This window comes from Salvelinus fontinalis, chromosome 36 (assembly GCF_029448725.1).
Source record: "Salvelinus fontinalis isolate EN_2023a chromosome 36, ASM2944872v1, whole genome shotgun sequence".
Lineage (NCBI taxonomy): Eukaryota > Metazoa > Chordata > Actinopteri > Salmoniformes > Salmonidae > Salvelinus > Salvelinus fontinalis.
The window spans coordinates 22,497,816-22,515,983 of record NC_074700.1 but is presented as its reverse complement, the minus strand read 5'-3'; the positions used below and the strand labels follow the sequence as shown (position 1 = coordinate 22,515,983).

General features: G+C 42.0%; 1 protein-coding gene across 3 annotated transcripts in view; it reads right to left on the bottom strand.

The window, feature by feature from the left end:
• The window catches only part of ripk3 (receptor-interacting serine-threonine kinase 3), a 39,749-nt gene that overhangs the window by 18,830 nt on the left and 2,751 nt on the right, over positions 1-18,168 (bottom strand). For 2 of the 3 annotated variants that reach the window (XM_055901043.1, XM_055901042.1), the window contains exons 2-4: positions 16,304-16,494; positions 15,686-15,821; positions 15,378-15,566 (exon numbers count right to left, since the gene is read on the bottom strand). In XM_055901043.1, the coding sequence (XP_055757018.1) occupies positions 15,378-15,566; positions 15,686-15,821; positions 16,304-16,461 (483 nt within the window). In that variant the 5' untranslated portion in view covers positions 16,462-16,494. Of the gene's footprint in view, positions 1-15,377; positions 15,567-15,685; positions 15,822-16,303; positions 16,495-17,709; positions 18,048-18,168 lie in introns of those variants that run through there. The other variant, XM_055901041.1, reaches the window with a different exon arrangement.

The window sequence follows — 18,168 nt, the reverse complement described above, 5'->3', positions numbered from 1 at the left end:
CTTATTTGGTATATAATGTTTGTTGTTTTTCTATTTCTTCATTTTTTACTTCAGTTTATTTTAGGAAATACTTTCCAAACACTTATTTTTCTTAAAACTGTATTGTTAGTTAAGGACTTGTAAGTAAGCATTTCACTGTAAGGTCTACAGACCGGTTGTATTCGGCGCATGTGACTATTTAAAATTGGATTTGATTTGGAAGGGCTATTTAACCAAGAAGGAGAGTGATGGAGTGTCATTGTTGCAACCCCTATTACCAGCCTGTTCAACCTCTCTTTCGTATCGTCCAAGATCCCCAAAGATTGGAAAGCTGCCGCGGTCATCCCCCTCTTCAAAGGGGGTGACACCCTAGACCCAAACTGTTACAGACCTATATCCATCCTGCCCTGCCATTCTAAAGTCTTCGAAAGCCAAGTTAATAAACAGATCGCTGACCATTTCAAATCCCACCGTACCTTCTCCGCTGTGCAATCCGGCTTCCGAGTCGGTAACTGGTGAACCTCAGCCCTGCTCAAGGTACTAAACGATATCATAACCGCCATCAAAAAAAGACAGTACTGTGCAGCCGTCTTCATCGACCTGGCCAAGGCTTTCAACTCTGTCAATCACCGTATTCTTATCGGCAGACTCAACAGTCTTGATTTTTCTAATGACTGCCTCACCTGGTTCACCAACTACTTTGCAGAGAGTTCAGTGTGTCAAATCGGAGGGCATGTTGTCGGTACCTCTGGCCGTCTCTATGGGGGTATCACAGGGTTCAATTCTCGGGCCGACTCTTTTCTCTGCATATATCAATGATGCCGCTCATGCTGCGGGCGATTCCCTGATCCACCTCTACGCAGACGACACCATTCTGTATACTTCTGGCCCTTCCTTGGACACTGTGCTAACTAACCTCCAAACAAGCTTCAATGCCATACCACACTCCTTCCGTGGCCTCGCAGGTATAGGGCACCCCTCAGCAGGAAAAATAGAATGAGACAATAATTTGTGCCAGGTGTGATATCCCTCTTAAATAGCTCGAGCAAATGTTCCCATTGACCCCGTAAGGCCAGCAGGCTAGTCTTTTCTTCTTCTTTTTTAATTTTTTGTATTTAAATGTTTTTAACATTTTTTTAAATGTTTTAAATGTTTTATTTCTTATTTCTTATTTCTTACTATTATTATTATTATTTTTTTTTTTTATTATTATTGGTGCGTGACTGTTATTGAAAGTTGTATTATCAATCTTGTTTTGTATTTAACGCCACTTTAAATGTGTACATGACACTGCAACAAAATTTCCCCATGGGGACAATAAAGTAAGTAAGTAAGTAAGTAAACGCTAGTAAAACCAAATGCATGCTTTTCAACCATTCGCTGCCCTCACTCGCCTGCCCGACTAGCATCACCACCCTGGACAGTTCCGACCTAGAATATGTGGACAACTATAAATACCTAGGTGTCTGGCTAGACTGTAAACTCTCCTTCCAGACTCATATTAAACATCTCCAATCCAAAATCAAATCTAGAATCGGCTTCCTATTTCGCAACAAAGCCTCCTTCACTCACGCTGCCAAACTTACCCTAGTAAAACTGACTATCCTACCGATCCTTGACTTCGCCGATGTCATCTACAAAATAGCTTCCAATACTCTACTCAGCAAACTGGATGCAGTCTATCACAGTGCCATCCGTTTTGTTACCAAATCACCTTATACCCCCCACCACTGCGACCTGTATGCTCTAGTCGGCTGGCCCTCGCTACATACTCGTCGCCAGACCCACTGGCTCCAGGTCATCTATAAGTCTATGCTAGGTAAAGCTCCGCCTTATCTCAGTTCACTGGTCACGATAACAACACCCACCCGTAGCACATGTTCCAGCAGGTATATCTCACTGATCATCCCCAAAGCCAACACCTCATGTGGCCGCCTTTCCTTCCAGTTCTCTGCTGCCAGTGACTGGAACGAATTGCAAAAATCGCTGAAGTTGGAGACTTTTATTTCCCTCACCAACTTTAAACATCAACTATCTGAGCAGCTAACCGATCACTGCAGCTGTACATAGTCCATCTCTAAATAGCCCACCCAATTTACCTACCTCACCCCCATACTGTTTTTTATTTTATTTACTTTTCTGCTCTTTTGCACACCAGTATTTCTACTTTCACATCATCATCTGCTCGTTTATCACTTGTGTTAATCTGCTAAATTGTAATTATTCGCTCTTATGGCATATTTATTGCCTACCTCCTCATGCCTTTTGCACACACTGTATATAGACTTTCTTTTTTCTACTGTGTCATTGACTTGTTTATTGTGTTATTGGCTTGTTTATTGTTTACTCCATGTGTAACTCTGTGTTGTTGTCTGTGTCACACTGCTTTGCTTTATCTTGGCCAGGTCGCAGTTGCAAATGAGAACTTGTTCTCAACTAGCCTACCTGGTTAAATAAAGGTGAAATAAAAATAAATAAAAAATCAATTTATATGCAGATGATACAGTCTTATACTCAGCTGGCCCCTCCCCGGATTTTGTGTAAAATGCTCTACAACAAAGCTTTCTTAGTGTCCAACAAGCTTTCTCTACCTTTAACCTTGTTCTGAACACCTCCAAAACAAAGTTCATGTGGTTTGGTAAGAAGAATGCACATCTTCCCACAGGTGTGATTACTACCTCTGAGGGTTTAGAGCTTGAGGTAGTCAGTCACCTCATACAAGTACTTGGGAGTATGGCTAGACGGTGCGCTGTCCTTCTCTCAGCACATATCAAAGCTGCAGGCTAAAGTTAAATCTAGACTTGGTTTCCTCTATCATAATCGCTCCTCTTTCATCCCAGCTGCCAAACTAAACCTGATTCAGATGACTATCTTACCCATGCTAGATTACCGGGATGTAATTTATAGATTGGCAGGTAAGGGTGCTCTTGAACGGCTAGATGTTCTTTACCATTCGGCCATCAGATTTGCCTCCAATGCTCCACATAGGACACACCACTGCACTCTATACTACTCTGTAAACTGGTCATCTCTGTATACCCGTTGCAAGACCCCACTGGTTGATGCTTATTTATAAAAACCCTCTTAGGCCCTATCTTAGATATCTACTGCAGCCCTTGTACTCCACATACAACACCTGTTCTGCCAGTCACATTCTGTTAAAGGTCCCCAAAACACACACATCCCTGGGTCGCTCGTCTTTTCAGTTCGCTGCAGCTAGCAACTGGAATGAGCTGCAACAAAGATTCAAACTGGACAGTTTAATCTTAATCTCTTCATTCAAAGACTCAATCATGGACACTCTTACTGACAGTTGTGACTGCTTTGTATGATGTATTGTTGTCTCTACCTTCTTGCCCTTTGTGCTGTTGTCTGTGCCCAGTAATGTTCATACCCTGTTTTGTGCTGCTGCCATGTTGTGTTGCTACCCTGTTGTTGTCATGTTGTGTTGCTGCCATGCTGAGTTGTCATGTGATGCTGCCATGCTATGTTGTTGTCTTAGGTCTCTCTTTATGTAGTGTTGTGTTGTCTCGCTTTTTGTGATGTGTGTTTTGTCCTATATTTTTATTTATTGTTAATCCCTGCAGGTGGCCTTTTGGTAGGCAGTCATTGTAAATAAGAATTTATTCTTAACTGACTTGCCTAATTAAATAAAGGTCAAATAATAATACAAATAATGGCGCCAATTGTGCTATTGTGTGTGTTATTTGTAACTTATTTGGTATATAATGTTTGTTGTTTTTCTATTTCTTCATTTTTTACTTCAGTTTATTTTAGGAAATACTTTCCAAACACTTATTTTTCTTAAAACTGTATTGTTAGTTAAGGACTTGTAAGTAAGCATTTCACTGTAAGGTCTACAGACCGGTTGTATTCGGCGCATGTGACTATTTAAAATTGGATTTGATTTGGAAGGGCTATTTAACCAAGAAGGAGAGTGATGGAGTGTCATTGTTGCAACCCCTATTACCAGCCTGTTCAACCTCTCTTTCGTATCGTCCAAGATCCCCAAAGATTGGAAAGCTGCCGCGGTCATCCCCCTCTTCAAAGGGGGTGACACCCTAGACCCAAACTGTTACAGACCTATATCCATCCTGCCCTGCCATTCTAAAGTCTTCGAAAGCCAAGTTAATAAACAGATCGCTGACCATTTCAAATCCCACCGTACCTTCTCCGCTGTGCAATCCGGCTTCCGAGTCGGTAACTGGTGAACCTCAGCCCTGCTCAAGGTACTAAACGATATCATAACCGCCATCAAAAAAAGACAGTACTGTGCAGCCGTCTTCATCGACCTGGCCAAGGCTTTCAACTCTGTCAATCACCGTATTCTTATCGGCAGACTCAACAGTCTTGATTTTTCTAATGACTGCCTCACCTGGTTCACCAACTACTTTGCAGAGAGTTCAGTGTGTCAAATCGGAGGGCATGTTGTCGGTACCTCTGGCCGTCTCTATGGGGGTATCACAGGGTTCAATTCTCGGGCCGACTCTTTTCTCTGCATATATCAATGATGCCGCTCATGCTGCGGGCGATTCCCTGATCCACCTCTACGCAGACGACACCATTCTGTATACTTCTGGCCCTTCCTTGGACACTGTGCTAACTAACCTCCAAACAAGCTTCAATGCCATACCACACTCCTTCCGTGGCCTCGCAGGTATAGGGCACCCCTCAGCAGGAAAAATAGAATGAGACAATAATTTGTGCCAGGTGTGATATCCCTCTTAAATAGCTCGAGCAAATGTTCCCATTGACCCCGTAAGGCCAGCAGGCTAGTCTTTTCTTCTTCTTTTTTAATTTTTTGTATTTAAATGTTTTTAACATTTTTTTAAATGTTTTAAATGTTTTATTTCTTATTTCTTATTTCTTACTATTATTATTATTATTATTATTTTTTATTATTATTGGTGCGTGACTGTTATTGAAAGTTGTATTATCAATCTTGTTTTGTATTTAACGCCACTTTAAATGTGTACATGACACTGCAACAAAATTTCCCCATGGGGACAATAAAGTAAGTAAGTAAGTAAGTAAACGCTAGTAAAACCAAATGCATGCTTTTCAACCATTCGCTGCCCTCACTCGCCTGCCCGACTAGCATCACCACCCTGGACAGTTCCGACCTAGAATATGTGGACAACTATAAATACCTAGGTGTCTGGCTAGACTGTAAACTCTCCTTCCAGACTCATATTAAACATCTCCAATCCAAAATCAAATCTAGAATCGGCTTCCTATTTCGCAACAAAGCCTCCTTCACTCACGCTGCCAAACTTACCCTAGTAAAACTGACTATCCTACCGATCCTTGACTTCGCCGATGTCATCTACAAAATAGCTTCCAATACTCTACTCAGCAAACTGGATGCAGTCTATCACAGTGCCATCCGTTTTGTTACCAAATCACCTTATACCCCCCACCACTGCGACCTGTATGCTCTAGTCGGCTGGCCCTCGCTACATACTCGTCGCCAGACCCACTGGCTCCAGGTCATCTATAAGTCTATGCTAGGTAAAGCTCCGCCTTATCTCAGTTCACTGGTCACGATAACAACACCCACCCGTAGCACATGTTCCAGCAGGTATATCTCACTGATCATCCCCAAAGCCAACACCTCATGTGGCCGCCTTTCCTTCCAGTTCTCTGCTGCCAGTGACTGGAACGAATTGCAAAAATCGCTGAAGTTGGAGACTTTTATTTCCCTCACCAACTTTAAACATCAACTATCTGAGCAGCTAACCGATCACTGCAGCTGTACATAGTCCATCTCTAAATAGCCCACCCAATTTACCTACCTCACCCCCATACTGTTTTTTATTTTATTTACTTTTCTGCTCTTTTGCACACCAGTATTTCTACTTTCACATCATCATCTGCTCGTTTATCACTTGTGTTAATCTGCTAAATTGTAATTATTCGCTCTTATGGCATATTTATTGCCTACCTCCTCATGCCTTTTGCACACACTGTATATAGACTTTCTTTTTTCTACTGTGTCATTGACTTGTTTATTGTGTTATTGGCTTGTTTATTGTTTACTCCATGTGTAACTCTGTGTTGTTGTCTGTGTCACACTGCTTTGCTTTATCTTGGCCAGGTCGCAGTTGCAAATGAGAACTTGTTCTCAACTAGCCTACCTGGTTAAATAAAGGTGAAATAAAAATAAATAAAAAATCAATTTATTTGCAGATGATACAGTCTTATACTCAGCTGGCCCCTCCCCGGATTTTGTGTAAAATGCTCTACAACAAAGCTTTCTTAGTGTCCAACAAGCTTTCTCTACCTTTAACCTTGTTCTGAACACCTCCAAAACAAAGTTCATGTGGTTTGGTAAGAAGAATGCACATCTTCCCACAGGTGTGATTACTACCTCTGAGGGTTTAGAGCTTGAGGTAGTCAGTCACCTCATACAAGTACTTGGGAGTATGGCTAGACGGTGCGCTGTCCTTCTCTCAGCACATATCAAAGCTGCAGGCTAAAGTTAAATCTAGACTTGGTTTCCTCTATCATAATCGCTCCTCTTTCATCCCAGCTGCCAAACTAAACCTGATTCAGATGACTATCTTACCCATGCTAGATTACCGGGATGTAATTTATAGATTGGCAGGTAAGGGTGCTCTTGAACGGCTAGATGTTCTTTACCATTCGGCCATCAGATTTGCCTCCAATGCTCCACATAGGACACACCACTGCACTCTATACTACTCTGTAAACTGGTCATCTCTGTATACCCGTTGCAAGACCCCACTGGTTGATGCTTATTTATAAAAACCCTCTTAGGCCCTATCTTAGATATCTACTGCAGCCCTTGTACTCCACATACAACACCTGTTCTGCCAGTCACATTCTGTTAAAGGTCCCCAAAACACACACATCCCTGGGTCGCTCGTCTTTTCAGTTCGCTGCAGCTAGCAACTGGAATGAGCTGCAACAAAGATTCAAACTGGACAGTTTAATCTTAATCTCTTCATTCAAAGACTCAATCATGGACACTCTTACTGACAGTTGTGACTGCTTTGTATGATGTATTGTTGTCTCTACCTTCTTGCCCTTTGTGCTGTTGTCTGTGCCCAGTAATGTTCATACCCTGTTTTGTGCTGCTGCCATGTTGTGTTGCTACCCTGTTGTTGTCATGTTGTGTTGCTGCCATGCTGAGTTGTCATGTGATGCTGCCATGCTATGTTGTTGTCTTAGGTCTCTCTTTATGTAGTGTTGTGTTGTCTCGCTTTTCGTGATGTGTGTTTTGTCCTATATTTTTATTTATTGTTAATCCCTGCAGGTGGCCTTTTGGTAGGCAGTCATTGTAAATAAGAATTTATTCTTAACTGACTTGCCTAATTAAATAAAGGTCAAATAATAATACAAATAATGGCGCCAATTGTGCTATTGTGTGTGTTATTTGTAACTTATTTGGTATATAATGTTTGTTGTTTTTCTATTTCTTCATTTTTTACTTCAGTTTATTTTAGGAAATACTTTCCAAACACTTATTTTTCTTAAAACTGTATTGTTAGTTAAGGACTTGTAAGTAAGCATTTCACTGTAAGGTCTACAGACCGGTTGTATTCGGCGCATGTGACTATTTAAAATTGGATTTGATTTGGAAGGGCTATTTAACCAAGAAGGAGAGTGATGGAGTGTCATTGTTGCAACCCCTATTACCAGCCTGTTCAACCTCTCTTTCGTATCGTCCAAGATCCCCAAAGATTGGAAAGCTGCCGCGGTCATCCCCCTCTTCAAAGGGGGTGACACCCTAGACCCAAACTGTTACAGACCTATATCCATCCTGCCCTGCCATTCTAAAGTCTTCGAAAGCCAAGTTAATAAACAGATCGCTGACCATTTCAAATCCCACCGTACCTTCTCCGCTGTGCAATCCGGCTTCCGAGTCGGTAACTGGTGAACCTCAGCCCTGCTCAAGGTACTAAACGATATCATAACCGCCATCAAAAAAAGACAGTACTGTGCAGCCGTCTTCATCGACCTGGCCAAGGCTTTCAACTCTGTCAATCACCGTATTCTTATCGGCAGACTCAACAGTCTTGATTTTTCTAATGACTGCCTCACCTGGTTCACCAACTACTTTGCAGAGAGTTCAGTGTGTCAAATCGGAGGGCATGTTGTCGGTACCTCTGGCCGTCTCTATGGGGGTATCACAGGGTTCAATTCTCGGGCCGACTCTTTTCTCTGCATATATCAATGATGCCGCTCATGCTGCGGGCGATTCCCTGATCCACCTCTACGCAGACGACACCATTCTGTATACTTCTGGCCCTTCCTTGGACACTGTGCTAACTAACCTCCAAACAAGCTTCAATGCCATACCACACTCCTTCCGTGGCCTCGCAGGTATAGGGCACCCCTCAGCAGGAAAAATAGAATGAGACAATAATTTGTGCCAGGTGTGATATCCCTCTTAAATAGCTCGAGCAAATGTTCCCATTGACCCCGTAAGGCCAGCAGGCTAGTCTTTTCTTCTTCTTTTTTAATTTTTTGTATTTAAATGTTTTTAACATTTTTTTAAATGTTTTAAATGTTTTATTTCTTATTTCTTATTTCTTACTATTATTATTATTATTATTATTTTTTATTATTATTGGTGCGTGACTGTTATTGAAAGTTGTATTATCAATCTTGTTTTGTATTTAACGCCACTTTAAATGTGTACATGACACTGCAACAAAATTTCCCCATGGGGACAATAAAGTAAGTAAGTAAGTAAGTAAACGCTAGTAAAACCAAATGCATGCTTTTCAACCATTCGCTGCCCTCACTCGCCTGCCCGACTAGCATCACCACCCTGGACAGTTCCGACCTAGAATATGTGGACAACTATAAATACCTAGGTGTCTGGCTAGACTGTAAACTCTCCTTCCAGACTCATATTAAACATCTCCAATCCAAAATCAAATCTAGAATCGGCTTCCTATTTCGCAACAAAGCCTTCTTCACTCACGCTGCCAAACTTACCCTAGTAAAACTGACTATCCTACCGATCCTTGACTTCGCCGATGTCATCTACAAAATAGCTTCCAATACTCTACTCAGCAAACTGGATGCAGTCTATCACAGTGCCATCCGTTTTGTTACCAAATCACCTTATACCCCCCACCACTGCGACCTGTATGCTCTAGTCGGCTGGCCCTCGCTACATACTCGTCGCCAGACCCACTGGCTCCAGGTCATCTATAAGTCTATGCTAGGTAAAGCTCCGCCTTATCTCAGTTCACTGGTCACGATAACAACACCCACCCGTAGCACATGTTCCAGCAGGTATATCTCACTGATCATCCCCAAAGCCAACACCTCATGTGGCCGCCTTTCCTTCCAGTTCTCTGCTGCCAGTGACTGGAACGAATTGCAAAAATCGCTGAAGTTGGAGACTTTTATTTCCCTCACCAACTTTAAACATCAACTATCTGAGCAGCTAACCGATCACTGCAGCTGTACATAGTCCATCTCTAAATAGCCCACCCAATTTACCTACCTCACCCCCATACTGTTTTTTATTTTATTTACTTTTCTGCTCTTTTGCACACCAGTATTTCTACTTTCACATCATCATCTGCTCGTTTATCACTTGTGTTAATCTGCTAAATTGTAATTATTCGCTCTTATGGCATATTTATTGCCTACCTCCTCATGCCTTTTGCACACACTGTATATAGACTTTCTTTTTTCTACTGTGTCATTGACTTGTTTATTGTGTTATTGGCTTGTTTATTGTTTACTCCATGTGTAACTCTGTGTTGTTGTCTGTGTCACACTGCTTTGCTTTATCTTGGCCAGGTCGCAGTTGCAAATGAGAACTTGTTCTCAACTAGCCTACCTGGTTAAATAAAGGTGAAATAAAAATAAATAAAAAATCAATTTATATGCAGATGATACAGTCTTATACTCAGCTGGCCCCTCCCCGGATTTTGTGTAAAATGCTCTACAACAAAGCTTTCTTAGTGTCCAACAAGCTTTCTCTACCTTTAACCTTGTTCTGAACACCTCCAAAACAAAGTTCATGTGGTTTGGTAAGAAGAATGCACATCTTCCCACAGGTGTGATTACTACCTCTGAGGGTTTAGAGCTTGAGGTAGTCAGTCACCTCATACAAGTACTTGGGAGTATGGCTAGACGGTGCGCTGTCCTTCTCTCAGCACATATCAAAGCTGCAGGCTAAAGTTAAATCTAGACTTGGTTTCCTCTATCATAATCGCTCCTCTTTCATCCCAGCTGCCAAACTAAACCTGATTCAGATGACTATCTTACCCATGCTAGATTACCGGGATGTAATTTATAGATTGGCAGGTAAGGGTGCTCTTGAACGGCTAGATGTTCTTTACCATTCGGCCATCAGATTTGCCTCCAATGCTCCACATAGGACACACCACTGCACTCTATACTACTCTGTAAACTGGTCATCTCTGTATACCCGTTGCAAGACCCCACTGGTTGATGCTTATTTATAAAAACCCTCTTAGGCCCTATCTTAGATATCTACTGCAGCCCTTGTACTCCACATACAACACCTGTTCTGCCAGTCACATTCTGTTAAAGGTCCCCAAAACACACACATCCCTGGGTCGCTCGTCTTTTCAGTTCGCTGCAGCTAGCAACTGGAATGAGCTGCAACAAAGATTCAAACTGGACAGTTTAATCTTAATCTCTTCATTCAAAGACTCAATCATGGACACTCTTACTGACAGTTGTGACTGCTTTGTATGATGTATTGTTGTCTCTACCTTCTTGCCCTTTGTGCTGTTGTCTGTGCCCAGTAATGTTCATACCCTGTTTTGTGCTGCTGCCATGTTGTGTTGCTACCCTGTTGTTGTCATGTTGTGTTGCTGCCATGCTGAGTTGTCATGTGATGCTGCCATGCTATGTTGTTGTCTTAGGTCTCTCTTTATGTAGTGTTGTGTTGTCTCGCTTTTTGTGATGTGTGTTTTGTCCTATATTTTTATTTATTGTTAATCCCTGCAGGTGGCCTTTTGGTAGGCAGTCATTGTAAATAAGAATTTATTCTTAACTGACTTGCCTAATTAAATAAAGGTCAAATAATAATACAAATAATGGCGCCAATTGTGCTATTGTGTGTGTTATTTGTAACTTATTTGGTATATAATGTTTGTTGTTTTTCTATTTCTTCATTTTTTACTTCAGTTTATTTTAGGAAATACTTTCCAAACACTTATTTTTCTTAAAACTGTATTGTTAGTTAAGGACTTGTAAGTAAGCATTTCACTGTAAGGTCTACAGACCGGTTGTATTCGGCGCATGTGACTATTTAAAATTGGATTTGATTTGGAAGGGCTATTTAACCAAGAAGGAGAGTGATGGAGTGTCATTGTTGCAACCCCTATTACCAGCCTGTTCAACCTCTCTTTCGTATCGTCCAAGATCCCCAAAGATTGGAAAGCTGCCGCGGTCATCCCCCTCTTCAAAGGGGGTGACACCCTAGACCCAAACTGTTACAGACCTATATCCATCCTGCCCTGCCATTCTAAAGTCTTCGAAAGCCAAGTTAATAAACAGATCGCTGACCATTTCAAATCCCACCGTACCTTCTCCGCTGTGCAATCCGGCTTCCGAGTCGGTAACTGGTGAACCTCAGCCCTGCTCAAGGTACTAAACGATATCATAACCGCCATCAAAAAAAGACAGTACTGTGCAGCCGTCTTCATCGACCTGGCCAAGGCTTTCAACTCTGTCAATCACCGTATTCTTATCGGCAGACTCAACAGTCTTGATTTTTCTAATGACTGCCTCACCTGGTTCACCAACTACTTTGCAGAGAGTTCAGTGTGTCAAATCGGAGGGCATGTTGTCGGTACCTCTGGCCGTCTCTATGGGGGTATCACAGGGTTCAATTCTCGGGCCGACTCTTTTCTCTGCATATATCAATGATGCCGCTCATGCTGCGGGCGATTCCCTGATCCACCTCTACGCAGACGACACCATTCTGTATACTTCTGGCCCTTCCTTGGACACTGTGCTAACTAACCTCCAAACAAGCTTCAATGCCATACCACACTCCTTCCGTGGCCTCGCAGGTATAGGGCACCCCTCAGCAGGAAAAATAGAATGAGACAATAATTTGTGCCAGGTGTGATATCCCTCTTAAATAGCTCGAGCAAATGTTCCCATTGACCCCGTAAGGCCAGCAGGCTAGTCTTTTCTTCTTCTTTTTTAATTTTTTGTATTTAAATGTTTTTAACATTTTTTTAAATGTTTTAAATGTTTTATTTCTTATTTCTTATTTCTTACTATTATTATTATTATTATTTTTTTTTATTATTATTGGTGCGTGACTGTTATTGAAAGTTGTATTATCAATCTTGTTTTGTATTTAACGCCACTTTAAATGTGTACATGACACTGCAACAAAATTTCCCCATGGGGACAATAAAGTAAGTAAGTAAGTAAGTAAACGCTAGTAAAACCAAATGCATGCTTTTCAACCATTCGCTGCCCTCACTCGCCTGCCCGACTAGCATCACCACCCTGGACAGTTCCGACCTAGAATATGTGGACAACTATAAATACCTAGGTGTCTGGCTAGACTGTAAACTCTCCTTCCAGACTCATATTAAACATCTCCAATCCAAAATCAAATCTAGAATCGGCTTCCTATTTCGCAACAAAGCCTCCTTCACTCACGCTGCCAAACTTACCCTAGTAAAACTGACTATCCTACCGATCCTTGACTTCGCCGATGTCATCTACAAAATAGCTTCCAATACTCTACTCAGCAAACTGGATGCAGTCTATCACAGTGCCATCCGTTTTGTTACCAAATCACCTTATACCCCCCACCACTGCGACCTGTATGCTCTAGTCGGCTGGCCCTCGCTACATACTCGTCGCCAGACCCACTGGCTCCAGGTCATCTATAAGTCTATGCTAGGTAAAGCTCCGCCTTATCTCAGTTCACTGGTCACGATAACAACACCCACCCGTAGCACATGTTCCAGCAGGTATATCTCACTGATCATCCCCAAAGCCAACACCTCATGTGGCCGCCTTTCCTTCCAGTTCTCTGCTGCCAGTGACTGGAACGAATTGCAAAAATCGCTGAAGTTGGAGACTTTTATTTCCCTCACCAACTTTAAACATCAACTATCTGAGCAGCTAACCGATCACTGCAGCTGTACATAGTCCATCTCTAAATAGCCCACCCAATTTACCTACCTCACCCCCATACTGTTTTTTATTTTATTTACTTTTCTGCTCTTTTGCACACCAGTATTTCTACTTTCACATCATCATCTGCTCGTTTATCACTTGTGTTAATCTGCTAAATTGTAATTATTCGCTCTTATGGCATATTTATTGCCTACCTCCTCATGCCTTTTGCACACACTGTATATAGACTTTCTTTTTTCTACTGTGTCATTGACTTGTTTATTGTGTTATTGGCTTGTTTATTGTTTACTCCATGTGTAACTCTGTGTTGTTGTCTGTGTCACACTGCTTTGCTTTATCTTGGCCAGGTCGCAGTTGCAAATGAGAACTTGTTCTCAACTAGCCTACCTGGTTAAATAAAGGTGAAATAAAAATAAATAAAAAATCAATTTATATGCAGATGATACAGTCTTATACTCAGCTGGCCCCTCCCCGGATTTTGTGTAAAATGCTCTACAACAAAGCTTTCTTAGTGTCCAACAAGCTTTCTCTACCTTTAACCTTGTTCTGAACACCTCCAAAACAAAGTTCATGTGGTTTGGTAAGAAGAATGCACATCTTCCCACAGGTGTGATTACTACCTCTGAGGGTTTAGAGCTTGAGGTAGTCAGTCACCTCATACAAGTACTTGGGAGTATGGCTAGACGGTGCGCTGTCCTTCTCTCAGCACATATCAAAGCTGCAGGCTAAAGTTAAATCTAGACTTGGTTTCCTCTATCATAATCGCTCCTCTTTCATCCCAGCTGCCAAACTAAACCTGATTCAGATGACTATCTTACCCATGCTAGATTACCGGGATGTAATTTATAGATTGGCAGGTAAGGGTGCTCTTGAACGGCTAGATGTTCTTTACCATTCGGCCATCAGATTTGCCTCCAATGCTCCACATAGGACACACCACTGCACTCTATACTACTCTGTAAACTGGTCATCTCTGTATACCCGTTGCAAGACCCCACTGGTTGATGCTTATTTATAAAAACCCTCTTAGGCCCTATCTTAGATATCTACTGCAGCCCTTGTACTCCACATACAACACCTGTTCTGCCAGTCACATTCTGTTAAAGGTCCCCAAAACACACACATCCCTGGGTCGCTCGTCTTTTCAGTTCGCTGCAGCTAGCAACTGGAATGAGCTGCAACAAAGATTCAAACTGGACAGTTTAATCTTAATCTCTTCATTCAAAGACTCAATCATGGACACTCTTACTGACAGTTGTGACTGCTTTGTATGATGTATTGTTGTCTCTACCTTCTTGCCCTTTGTGCTGTTGTCTGTGCCCAGTAATGTTCATACCCTGTTTTGTGCTGCTGCCATGTTGTGTTGCTACCCTGTTGTTGTCATGTTGTGTTGCTGCCATGCTGAGTTGTCATGTGATGCTGCCATGCTATGTTGTTGTCTTAGGTCTCTCTTTATGTAGTGTTGTGTTGTCTCGCTTTTCGTGATGTGTGTTTTGTCCTATATTTTTATTTATTGTTAATCCCTGCAGGTGGCCTTTTGGTAGGCAGTCATTGTAAATAAGAATTTATTCTTAACTGACTTGCCTAATTAAATAAAGGTCAAATAATAATACAAATAATGGCGCCAATTGTGCTATTGTGTGTGTTATTTGTAACTTATTTGGTATATAATGTTTGTTGTTTTTCTATTTCTTCATTTTTTACTTCAGTTTATTTTAGGAAATACTTTCCAAACACTTATTTTTCTTAAAACTGTATTGTTAGTTAAGGACTTGTAAGTAAGCATTTCACTGTAAGGTCTACAGACCGGTTGTATTCGGCACATGTGACTATTTACAATTGGATTTGATTTGGAAGGGTTATTTGACCAAGAAGGAGAGTGATGGAGTGCTGCATCAGATGACCTGGCCCCCACAATCACCCAACCTCAACCAAATTGAGAAGGTTTGGGATGACTTCCAGACTTCCAGGCATTCCAGGTGACTACCTAATGAAGCTGGTTGAGAGAATGCCAAAAGTGTGCAAAGCTGTAATCAAGGCAAAGGTTGGCTGCTTTGAGAACCTCAAATATAAAATATATTTAGATTTGTTTAACACTTTTTTGGTTACTACATGATTCCATATGTGTTATTTCATAGTTTTGACGTCTTCACTACTATTCTACAATGTAGAAAATAGTCAAAAATAAAGAAAAACCCTTGAATGTATAGGTGTGTCCAAACTTTTGACTGGTACTGTATCAAACCAAGGAGCCTGGGACTTGCCTTGGCATGGAGGCTGTCATCCAGCAGCACGTTACTGGGCTTGAGATCCAGGTGCAGCAGGGGCGGATTGAGGTGGTGGAGAAAGTTCATGCCCAGAGCCACCTGGTGGGCCAGGCGGAAGGACAGGGGCCAGGGTGGGGGGCCAGAGAGACGTTCCTGGAGGGTCGCTAGGGACCCCCTCTCCATAAACTGTAGAAATATTACAAATAAAGTAGAATAAATACCCACACATTGTATATGCTCCTAATTACCACCCGTGCATGTTCTGAGTCACTAAGTCAGACTTATTCACAGTAGGTATTATTTACCTCCATGACCAGCCCCAGGTGGGTGGAGAGGCCGGACCTTGGGGGCCGTCCCTGGTACACCCCTAGGATCCTGAGGACATATGAGCTCCCCCCCTGGCGCATGAGGTCTGCCTCTCTGAGCAGAGATGAGCTGGAGCTGGTGTGTATGTGTGTGTGTGATGGGTAGGTAGAGGTGTGTGTGTGTGTGTGTGTGTGTGTGTGTGTGTGTGTGTGTGTGTGTGTGTGTGTGTGTGTGTGTGTGTGTGTGTGTGTGTGTGTGTGTGTGTGTGTGATAGGTAGGTAGGTAGGTAGGTAGGTAGGTAGGTAGGTAGGTAGGTAGGTAGGTAGGTAGGTAGGTAGGTAGGTAGGTAGGTAGGTAGAGGTGTGTGTGTGGAGGGACAAAATAAATAATTGACAGAGATATAGGCAACATGTTATTGAGGAAAATGTGTTCATTTGCCTGGGCCAGTACTCGAACCTGGGTCAAACGACTGTCAACCTAACAGTTGTTACAACAAGAGATTCGAACCCCTTGATGAGATCAATAGGTGTTGGGTTAACTATGGTCGCTGCAATATCAATATGCACTCAACTCAAGAAAGTACTTTTATGCAAAGTTTTAAAATAGACCATACTTACCCGTCATCATAATGCAACAACTTGATGGCCACGTCCAATCCCCACTCTACATGTCTGGCCTTGTGGATCTGTCCAAACCCTCCTGAGCCAATCACACACCATTTCTGCAGGCTGTCATCACCAATCAGCAACGGAGCCGGACAACTGGACAGTTCCATCTTTCACCAGGAGGCCAAGGAGAAATACTGCAACTAAACCACAAGTGAAACAATGGATTGTTACAGCATGTGTGATGATGTACAATAGAATGTACAGAACGTAGGCTACAATACTGCACAAAGTAACTGATTTACTGTAGCTACTGTGCCAAAGTGAGAAGAACAAACAACCATAAAGAACACCCTCATGCACAGAAATAGAAAAAAGACAAAGGGGGGAGAGCAAGAGAAAGAAAATAAATCCAATTTCGATCAACTCCCATATCTATTGGATGAAATACCTCAGTGTTCCATCACAGCAGCAAGATTTGTGACCTGTTGCCACAAGAAATGGGCAACCAGTGAAGAACAAACACTATTGTAAATGTAACAGTTTAACTTTACGGCCGTCCCCTCCCCTCGCCCCGACCCGGGCGCAAACCAGGGACCCTCTGCACACATCAACAACAGTCACCCACGAAAGACACGGGAACCACTACTTCAAGGTCTCAAAGCGAGTGATGTAACCAATTGAAACGCTATTAGCGCGCACCACCGCTAACTAGCTAGCCATTTCACATCTGTTACACTCACTCCCCTTTCGACCTCCTCCTTTTCCGCAGCAACCAGTGATCCGGGTCAACAGCATCAATGTAACACTTTAACTTTAGTCCGTCCCCTCGCCCCGGGCGCGAACCAGGGACCCTCTGCACACATCAACAACAGTCAACCATGAAGCATCGTTACCCATCGCTCCACAAAGGCCGCGGCCCTTGCAGAGCAAGGGGAACCACTACTTTAAGGTCTCAAAGCGAGTGACATAACCGATTGAAACGCTATTAGCGCGCACCACCGCTAACTAGCTAGCCATTTCACATCCGTTACATAAATACAACCCATATTTATGTTTATTTATTTTCCCTTTCGTACTTTAACCATTTGCACATCGTTATAACACTAATATGACATTGGAAATGTCTTTATTCCTTTGAAACTTCTGTGAGTGTAATGTTTACTGTTAATTTTGGATTGTTTATTTCACTTTGTTTATTATCTATTTAACTTGCTTTGGCAATGTAAACATTATGTTTTCGATGCCAATGAAGCCCTTTGAATTTAATTTCATTGAAAGAGAGAGAGAGAGAGTAAAGACTCAATCTCTCAACTATAATGGTATTTTCCTTCGTACTCTTTTAACTTCCTCAATTGTAATCTACCATTCAATAAAAATAAGAAAAAAATCACAGAACCAAACAGAACCATGCTTACCTTTATGGTTTTCATGCTCTTTATAACAATAGGTGTTATTAAAAAACACTATTTTGCAATGAAATAGCAGCGAAAATGATCAAACCCGTTGTCTAAACCCGTTGTGTTAAAAATATGTCAGTTCATTTTCTGCGAGATATCTTTTCTAATGGCGGTGTACTTCTCATAAACTTCTTTCACTTCCCATCAAGATTTGGCAGAATCAGAGGGATGACGCACTGATTGAATGACAGAGCAGGGGCGCCTCACCTGGCTGCGAAATAGAGTGAAGGTGAAGATAACCTGATTATGTATTGTTATGCCCTTAGGCTACTTCAGCTGACAACCATTATTATTGACTGAATAGTAGATTGTTGCAAAGACGAAGTTAATTTTAATTTACAGCGGTACACCTATCTATGGAAAGGGGAGTTTTTATGTTGCACGTGACGTACATGGAATTTCCCTGATCGCTCGGTT